The sequence below is a fragment of the Phoenix dactylifera genome, chromosome 2 (assembly GCF_051530095.1).
Source record: "Phoenix dactylifera cultivar Ajwa chromosome 2, Ajwa_hap1_PhDact_Kaust_v1.1, whole genome shotgun sequence".
NCBI classification, from domain to species: domain Eukaryota; kingdom Viridiplantae; phylum Streptophyta; class Magnoliopsida; order Arecales; family Arecaceae; genus Phoenix; species Phoenix dactylifera.
Genome location: NC_143191.1, coordinates 4706886 through 4716866, shown reverse-complemented (window position 1 = coordinate 4716866; position 9981 = coordinate 4706886). Strand labels below are relative to the sequence as shown.

At 37.8% G+C, this 9981-nt stretch overlaps 1 protein-coding gene across 2 annotated transcripts; it reads right to left on the bottom strand.

Annotated features, from left to right (window-relative positions):
* Positions 1 to 579: 579 nt before the first annotated feature.
* On the bottom strand, positions 580 to 3099 carry LOC103702666 (NAC domain-containing protein 30-like). Of its 2 annotated transcripts, none has more exons than XM_088715062.2 (4): positions 2935 to 3099; positions 1904 to 2091; positions 1534 to 1809; positions 580 to 1238 (listed from the first exon to the last, which is right to left on the bottom strand). In XM_088715062.2, exons 2-4 carry the CDS (start codon positions 2061 to 2063, stop codon positions 733 to 735), a joined length of 942 nt encoding a protein of 313 aa, XP_088571188.1. In that variant the 5' UTR covers positions 2064 to 2091; positions 2935 to 3099; the 3' UTR covers positions 580 to 732. The 2 variants fall into 2 exon arrangements, with proteins under 2 accessions (XP_088571188.1, XP_088571189.1); XM_088715063.2 differs by having other exon boundaries at positions 1904 to 2074; positions 2935 to 3085.
* Between the last annotated feature and the right edge of the window lie 6882 nt (positions 3100 to 9981).

Genomic DNA, 9981 nt, shown 5'->3' with positions numbered 1-9981 from the left:
AATGGTTGGAAGATTATTCACCGCTGAGAAAGATTTTGGAACTTAGAATTTTAGGAAGGGGTTCTCAGACAGCAATCCTTAGGATTGTAAGATAGAAGACAACAGGAGCTAGATAGCAATATTGTTGCGTAAAATATTTTGGAAGTGCGAATGAATATAGAAGTCATTTTCAGCAATAACTTCATTCAGGAGGTAGTATCTTGTCCTTATAACTCCTTTGATGGTTGCCCATTGTTTCTTATATAAATAACTCTTGATCTGTTTGCAAATCACCCACATGCAAGTAACAAGCGGTCCAATATAAACCTTTCAAGTGTTACAGTATAAATAATTAATCAAATCTTGATCAGTTCAATATTTTTAGTCATTTATTCTATTTGATCAATGGGGTATTGGATATAATCCTTTCTCTTTACCGCTATATAAATGAAATTCTCCCACAATCTCATATGAAAGACTTAACTTTTAGAAGACAGTAGTTATCTAATGGTGGTTTATGAGCCAAATACCCTGCAAGAGGTAAAAAGAACACGATGGCATTAGGCATAAGAAGCACAGCTTACAATAATGCACAGAAGATTCACCCTAAGAAAGTTCCACACAACCTGAGATTAGTTCTTCACTACTTGCTCAGTACTCGAAATGTCATAATAGTTACAAATCAAGCGGCTCTTGACCTTGCCACCGCATGTTATTAGCACAATAACCATTGAAATAAAGAGAGTCACCCCACTACGAGCTATCAAACAGCTCAAGGAAATGATCACCTTGGCTTTGAGCACCTCCATCATAATTCACTGGAACAACCGGCATACTTGAAGAAGCTGCTTCATTTAACTGCGACGAGAGCAACTTGTCCAAGAACTTCCAATCGATTAGTTGCCCCTCGCAGTCGCTTCTCTTGACCGCATGCTCTTCATCACTCGCGACATTCGGCTCAAAGCATTCTTTGGTGGATAAACTTGTCGATAAGCTTGGACTATCTAGCTGTGGAAGCTCAAGAACATGGTTGAGGAGAGTGTTCTTTGATTCCCCCACACACCCAGTAGGTTGTTCTTGGAGATTGCCTCCCGGATAGGATTCCATGAAACGCGTTGGCCTAGTAACATTTACAAGTGATTCTAGTCCATACTGTGCATCAAGAATATTGTTGTTGTAGTATGTAGGATCATAATTGTTGAAGCACTGCCTTTGATTGGGACTCGGTTTTCTAAATGCTCGGCATACAACCCATCCTTCTTCCTGCAATTCAGACTTTCAAAATTCAGTGAGACTTGTGGGAATAGATTCATAGTCTTCATTCATGATGATGCCTTGTTTCTTAGTGAAATATATGGAAGATTCAAAGAGACAATCATCGAACAATTAATGCTGGGCCAACAATTTGAAGAAGCTTTCAAGAGACATGTTACATAAATCTTAATTTTTTAGAAATCAATTCAAAAAAATAAAGCTGACATGAATTTAAAATCCATGTTGATATTAGATGGCTATATGCTCATGATACCAGGAAAAAAAAAAAAAAAAGATTACTTGCCTGAATCGGTCCATGTTCGGTTGATTGAAGACGATACTCATGCATGATCCAATCAGTTTTTCTCCCATTTGGAGCGCGTCCTTTATAGAACACTAGTGTCTTCCTCATCCCTATAACTCTAGACTTTGAAAGTACTGGCTTGTCTCGACCAGTTGCCTTCCAAAATCCAGCAGCAGTGGCTCTATTGGTACGTGTTCCACTTGGGTACTTTCTATCTTTATAGCTGAAGAAGTACCACTCCGCTTGTTCTTCGTCACCATACTTGAATCCAACTATTAAATGCACAAGAAATACCAATCATAAAAGAGTATTAGGAAAATCATGATATATATATATATACATATATTTTTCCAGATTACCACCAACCTTGGAGATCCCATGGCTCCATTCGGTACAGATCGACGTCTCGAATAACCTCTATATCAATCTTTTGTGAAGCAACCTTCCTTGCAAGATAATACCCCACAAGTTCTTCCTCTGTTGGATGGAATCTGAAGCCTGGCGGGACACAAGACTCCAACTCCATTGCTAGTTCACCTGAAGAAAAAAAAATGCTAACATCCGCAAGTTAGAGGAAGTAAGGTCATAAAGTGGGCCCTGAAGCCCTTTAGACCTACAAGAAGATCCTAGAGATCAACAAAGAATTTAGAAGCACTCATGAGAAAACGACCCAATTGCACCGTGTTTTCAAGCATTATCAAGATATATAACTGGCGATATATTATCCCAACAATTGATATTTACATTTTTCCCCCTCCTCTCTACTAAATTTCTACTTGTAGTCTTTGGTAGCATCTTTCAAAAATCCTTTTGGACACCATATAAAATACTTCGACGGAAAGTAGACGAAACAATTGACTTTAAGGCTGAAGCATGTCTACGTTTCTTTGAGTGCACTCCATGGTTTGGGGTGCTTTCACATCCACCAACCCCCCCACGCACCTAAAAGCTAAGGGGCACTAACAATGGTGAATATATACAATGTCGATATGCTGCATTAGCCTAAAAATACATTCCAATTCCAAGAAAGATTTCGGCCATTTAAAATCAGAGAAGAAAGATGAAAGAAGAATCATAGTCCATATTTTGGACCTTAATAACATCAGCCGGCACAGTAGGATTTCTCTGCACAGGGGAGAAGGCAACAAATCCTGCTGCACCTGAAGTGTTATGGAAATCCATACGCTCAGCAAGGTTTGGTTGATCTCTTAACATTAAGAAGAAAGAGAAAACTCTGTAAGTAGGTTATCTAACTTAGCATCCATGAAAAACATATGCACACTAGCTCCAGCTCTACAAACTACTTCAGTATAGAACATAGGAAGAGAAGTCTGCAATCCTAGTGCAACAACCCAAATATTATATGCATCAGATTACAAGTTGTGGAAAACACTTACAGTGCTCGAGAGAGAGAGGGAGGGAGAGATGAGAATGAGATGAGATTGGTGGAAGTGGGACTTGTTTAGTACTTGGAGAGGATATTAGAATAAGTGGTAGGGGAGGGAGGCTTATATACACAAATGCGAAGGAGATGGAAGGAGAGATAAACAATGTTGGGGGAATGTATTGAAAAGGAGAGGAGGTTAGTAGCCATCAAGTGCGCGTGGGGTGGCCAAAGGGAGATGGAAAGGCCGGCTGAGAGGAGAAACGGGGATTTGGACGGCGGGACAACAAGGAATTCTCAAGCCACCACCTCCCCGTTTCCTTTACCACCGTTATATTATGCTGCAAGACTTTCTACTTAGAATGGACGTTAGGTCTTGGAGGAGCCAGCCATTGGACCACCCAATGCCACTTGTTGCTTTCTACCTACTGCCACGTGGACGGTCTGCCTCCCTTTTGATATCTTGTATCACACAATTATTCATTTTTGTGCTAGTACATGTTTGTCACCTAAATCGGTAAATCCGAAACCCTAAATCCTAAGGAGGTCATGAATCATGATGCATTATGCATGGCTCAATTGATGAAATTATTACATGTTGATATTGGTGACATAGGTTGAAGTCTCCTCCTCACCCCTAATTTTGAGAGGACTCCCTTGTCCTTGATCTCATAAAACACTAAAGTTAATCATGACAAGATCGATTAACATTTATTCAAAATTAGTTAATTGATATATAAGTATGACTCTTAATTAAGCAATCTATTTACCTTGTAAAAGCTATAAACAAGTTCAAAATAAGTTTGGTCTCGAAAACAAAGTTGATTGATGCAACTCGATATTTCATATTATATACAAATATTTTCTTATTTTTCATAAGTAAGTTTATTCGAAGTCCGTGGTTCATACTACCAAGCCTCAATCGGAGAGGACTATGTGCTGTGTATCTTTGCATTGATGTCATGGTCTAATTTGGGAGGAAGGAAAATGGGTTGATGAATTTAGAAGGCATGACCTGGCTAAGGGATGGATTTTTTTTCTTTATAATTTGATACAGCCCTCCATGATTCCTTCTAAGCTTAGCATAATATATACATTCATGGTTTCTTTTGCCTCTTATTTTCTGCTCTTCGCATATGAATTGCTCCTAAAATTTAAATCCATGCAAAGAATCCCTGTCTTTTTGATGCCTATGTACATTAATTGTCTATGTATATATTGAATTCATCCAGTGCTTGAAGTCAAATGAGTTATTCTATGCATGGAGATCAAATTATTAAAACAGTTTTAAGTATTCACCTAACAAATTTGAAGTTCATTAACGATCTCTCTATGATAAAAACTGTCAAAGTGTTGGATAACCTTCCCTCAAAATAACGAGGCTTTTGATCACCCAAATTACTTGGTCATTTGAGGCTCATATCTATATAACTAAAAATGAAAGTTAGAAATCAAGTCTTATGTACTCTATCCACAGTGAATCAATTTCTGGTTGGCCAATTATGATAAGAATCATAAGATCGTTTCTCACCGTAAATCCTGCTTCCTTTTTTCTAGCTTTGGCAAAAGGAAGGATAAGCTTCAATGACTTGGAAACAAAGACACATTTACACCATAAGGGTGTATTAATGATTCATGTACGCAAGGACAAAACAAAAGCTCACCATCTTTTCTTATAAAGGAAGGGTTTTTTTAGCAAACCTTTGTAAGGAAAGTTGGTTCCCCTTGATGGACCACTTACCATAAACTCATTAAAATTATGTCAAGTCTTGGTAGGCACAAAAAAATTGTTGGACAATGACCTAATATGGGGCCACTGGCCAAAGTTAAACTGGCTGTTGGGGCAGTCTAACATCCTGATTTCTCTTTGGAGGGTAGCCCATATTATGATGACATGTCATGTGTCCTTGTTTTGTTTTATCCTTAGGCCTAATAACTAAATTAACTTCCAACTTGTCCAATGCATGAGATTAGTATATATGCTGCTTTTTTCCTCCTCATTTCTTAGATAGGCTTTGAGTTGTTTTCAAGACAGACCACTGGACACTGTACTTCAGTTGTGACCTTACTCCTATCCAGTGGATTGAAACTTTGCAATCTTTACAAGGAGTGTTAGGTGCTGCCTATGTGGTTTCCCATGAGTTTTAACTTGAGTTTGGTCAAGTATGGCTAAATAGGTTGTTTTGGGACTCAATGCACTTACAAGCAGAGAAAAAACTTAAGGACAAATGACTATAGATGATAGAAATGCTAACTCAAATAGTTAGGAAAATACTAAATAGATATGATCATTAGGCCTTGGCATGGTAATTAACTAACTTAGGTTCCAAGATAACTGCAGAATATTGTAGAGCTAACACTTTTCCATCAGCTCCTAGGTAGGTAGTTGCTCCAAGAACAATGATGGTGAATCGAAACCCACCATATCTGTTTAGTATTTTCATATATAATGGTGAGTTCTCTGCAAAATGCCTGAAAAAAAAAAAACTTTAGCTAGTATACCAATACAAGTGGTTTTCTTGCATAACTGTCCCTATCTTTTTTTTTTCATTTGCAGAAACATTCGTATCTTCCAAGTATTGCAATTACAATATATATATATATATATATATCCTCATACTTTATAGAAAGTATCCAGTTAAGTTCTTACATCCTGTCCAGTCACCAACTTCCATTATGTGCATCATTATTTCTGGAACTATGTGGAGTGATACCATCTCTGTGCATTAACTTTAGCAGCCTAGAGCTTCACTTGATTCAATTTGCTTACAGCTCTACTTTCCATATTATGCAAGCAGTTCACTTGGCAACTTATAGCGCCATCATAGTATCAATATTATTAGGGTAGCCAAGATTAGTGCACATAGAACTAATATTAGCATACATTTTTCTCTTTATGTCACCTTAGTGCGCATGATCTTGTTCCTGCAATTCCCAAAGAAAAGTTAGGGATGTTCCATCAAAAGGCTTAAAACAAAGCAGAGGTCGAGGAATTCAGGAGTGTAGGCTGATTAACGAGACCTATACTCAACACATGTAATTAAAGATTATCGTGCGTATGACATGCATGCGCCGCATAGTTTGATCCATCAACACTATTCATGCTTAGAACATCTATCATTGCTACGAATATGAACTAGATGTTGAAGTTAGCGTGGATCTAGAATTTCAAATTGACACCACAAGTATATAACTTTCAAACAAATGCGAGCCATTTTCGCACTTCTATATCGACTTTGCCAAAACTCAGAAAAATCTACATTGATTCACATGGCAGCGATGCAAATGCGCGGCTCACTATGTCCATCTATGTTCCAGGATTAAACACACAACCAAACTTGTCGGTGCATTCAGGTCATTGCATTTGAAGCACCAGCATTAAGTTTAGCAGCCTAGAGAAACGTTTGAATTTGCTATAAAGCAACTAAAAAGCTTCTATTAAGTAGCTAGTCTTCACTTTCTAACAAGCCTCAGTCAGAAGTCCAAGTTAGTCGGGTATAAGCACACGAAACCTTAAGAATATTTAACTAGATCTAGGATTCTAGCCATAGGCTGAGGCTTGACAAAAGAGATCTTAAGGATCCATCTTTCTATCCACGCTTGCACTTGTTTCTGGAACAAAGCTATCTTCCGGGGACATTGACGTCCGGCCGGTCATACATTGTTCTGCTTTTATTGGTTTGCTTTCCTTTCAGACACATTAAAATAGTGATGTTCAAGACTTTGGCTAGTTGGTAGGGCCTCGGTCGGCTTGTGGGGCCGCTTCCTGTCTACTTGCATGCTCTTCCTGAAGGCACAAGCTTCTAGAGGCTTAACTAGCATGACAAGGACATGACTCCTCTCACAAGTACCCTTCTCTCTCTCTCTCTCACTCTGGCTCTGCAACCAATCATTGGGACAACTTAGCATGATGCTATCCTCACAGGAGTAATTAAGCTCACAATTAAAACTAATGCTTAGTAGAAGCACTATATAGAATATGGCTATCTCATTAATTTGAGTTTGGGTTGGGTTTGTTGACCATTTGGTATTAAGCATCTGTAATGCATATTATTGTTTAGATGAACTATTGATTTTGTTTGTTATATGTGTACGACAAAATTAAACTCTCCATGTAACAAGCCAGAACCTAATCTAAAATAATTAGCTAGAAGGTATTATTTGAGTTTTTTTGATCTTGTATAAGTACTCAAGATCTATTTAGTGAATAACCGATATGGAATTAAATACATGCCCGCATGAGTTCTCACATACTTCCTCCGTTTAAGCCTCGGCGTCCTCGTCAGATTAAGGTTCAAATCCATCTAAATCTAATCATAAGCATCACAATTGGCCCGTGATAAGCCCCAATGAATCCGTGTTGCAGTGTCCCCTAGTCCATATAGATTATGGACCGGGTCCACTTTGATATCATTTGTAACAACACAAGACCTCATCCAAAATGGCTAGCTGAAACGTATTAAGGATATCAAAGCGAACTCGGCTCATAGCCTATGTGGACTAAGGGACACTGCAGCATGGGTTTATGGAGGCTGACCACGAGTTGATCGTAGTGCTTGTGATTAGATTGGAATGGAATTAAACTCTTAACTTAACGAGGACATCAGAGCTTGAACGGGAGAGTATGCGAGAACCCGTGCAGGCATGTGTTCGGTTATTCGTTGAAAAGATCTTAGGTAGTTATGCAGGACTTAGGAGTCCAAAAAATTACCTTCCCGCTAATCTTTTTGGGTGAGGTCTTGGATTGTTACACTCCAGGCAGGATAAATGATGCAGCTTCCATGAGTTTGAGCAGGAGGTTAATGCACTTTAAACCAGTGGAAACAATATGTTTAGCAGAAAAGAGGGGAACACAAGTATTTCGCCGTATTAGAAGATCTTCTAAAATCTTCACAATCTTTTTGTCTGGCCTTACATTAAGATCTGTGAATGTTGAAGCTTGTATTATATACATATATTTCTCTCTCTTCCACTTCTTCCTCAGGAGATCTAGAGAGCATGTCTGTCCCAAAAAATGAACAAATAAAGGGAGAGTGGGCAGACTAGATGCAGAACGAGGGAGGATGAAAACAAAGGAATAGGAGAGGACAGCATAGGACAGGTCTTTTTATGCAATCCATGTTCCAACAAAAATCCACCTTGAAAGGAAGTTAAAATGGAAAAGCATAGTCTTGTTATAATTCCAGTGTATCTTGTCACAAGTCCTCTCTATATCAAGTTTAATGGCTATCAGTGATCGCATGCACGAGAATGTAATCTTTTATTTAATGGATATCCTGTCGGTCATCTTCTTCATTAGAAAATCTGGTTTTACTTTGTGTGAACAGAATTTTTGGTTAGTTTATGGGCTTATGCCGAGTAATTAATTACTCATGGAGAAGTAGTTATCTCGTTCCCATTTTGATTTTCCTGACTAATTAAAATCATTAGGAAGGACTTTTCGAAAAAGAGAACGTTAGGAAGAAGGCATGACTTGATGTTTGTTTAGGAAGGATTTTTGCAACCTCAGATAGAAAAAAAAGATGGAAATTAATAACCTACTGAAGCAATTTTGAACTTAAATTTTGGTTTTTACCCCCTCTAGTTGAATGGTATAGATCAAATTTATTTTGTTGTAAAAAAAAAGGTACCAATGAAAGTCTATTAATGTTGTCCAAGCTAAACATGAATATCAAGAGACTAATAGGGCTGCAAACTGGGTGGCCTCGTATGTAGCCAATCACTCTGGAGTCTGGAGATGCCTTATGGGTCGGAAAGAGGGAGCTGTTTAGAGCCCACCGGAATTTACTGTCTTTTAATCTTTTTGGATGTGTTCGTACTAGAATTGTATGAATCGCCTGTTTTGACAAAAAAATAATAATTAACTTTAGATATATTTGCACGCTAAATATTTTTTGCTTTTAAGCAAGTGGAGCTTATTTTTGCGGTGAAATAAATCATGTATGTCATACAAGCATGAAGAAAAGAATGTTTATATAATTTTTCCAAAATACAACCTTTTGGTTGAGCTTTCCCATTTATCCAAAAGTACTTTATAAGATTCATTTTAGTTTTAGTTGTACAATAAAGATTTCCTTCTTTTTCCTGTGCAAAGACAACCCATTTAACATTTATCCAACACCGGTGATTCTTTCTCGCTCGCTTCGAAGGATTTGATCGATTCAGTAGAGGAGAAGGAGAAAACTCTATATAGAAGAGATTCCGGCCTTACCCGGCTGGTGAAAGGATCATTTCAGACTCCCGAAGTCTGACAAAATCGGAGAGAAACCTCATTGAACATTAGTGGGCCTAACCTCTTTGGGTTGGGCCACTAGGCCGAAGAGGTTTGGGCCATTACGCTGTTGATGTCTCATTGCAAACTCCAACCTAGGCTCATGGTTAGGGCTGTAAAGTGAGCAAATACTCTCAAGTTTAAAATAAGTTCGGCCCAACCTAGTTGTTGATTGCTGTGGGTCTACTTGCATGTGTTGGCCTCTGGTCAGGAGCAAGACATGCAACAAGTGAAAGTGATGTAAGAAATAATAAGAGAGTTGTTGGAGTGGAGGAAGGAGCAAAGACATCGGGTCGATGAGGGCAATAGCGAAGGTAACATAGCGATGGGGCAATTCTTTTAGATTCATCGATATCGAGGTTAGAGATGAAGATATCAAGGTTAGGAAGAGTGAAAAGAATGAGGCATGTAGCTCTCCACGACGCTCTTCATCATAAAAATCCATTCTAATATATCAACTAACAAATTTTTCTTCTCTATTTAGGTGTTTAATCCAATACTCTCTTTATGCAAAAAAAAAAAAATACAATTTTATAGCTTAATATACAAATCGGTAACAAAAAGTATTATCTATACCACAAATAATGTTATGATAATTTTGAAATCAAAGAATCTTTTTAATTCTATCCTTTGAAATCAAATAAAGTATTAAAATTACCTTTCTTTTCTTCTTTTTCAATCAAATGTGACTTTTCTTGGACCTCAGAAGATGGTGGGACTCTATCTCTTTTTCTGATTTTATTTTTTTATAAATTAGATTTTTTTAATTTGACTATTAAATAGATTAAA

Bases quoted from the DNA above. Each gene is read 5' to 3' on its own strand.
- LOC103702666 (XM_088715062.2), bottom strand. From the start codon at position 2,063: ATGGAGTTGGAGTCTTGTGTCCCGCCAGGCTTCAGATTCCATCCAACA. The intron at 1,810-1,903 runs GTTGGTGGTAAT...TGCATTTAATAG, and splicing joins GGAGCCATGGGATCTCCAAG to TTGGATTCAAGTATGGTGAC. The intron at 1,239-1,533 runs GTAATCTTTTTT...AATTGCAGGAAG, and splicing joins ACATGGACCGATTCAGGCAA to AAGGATGGGTTGTATGCCGA.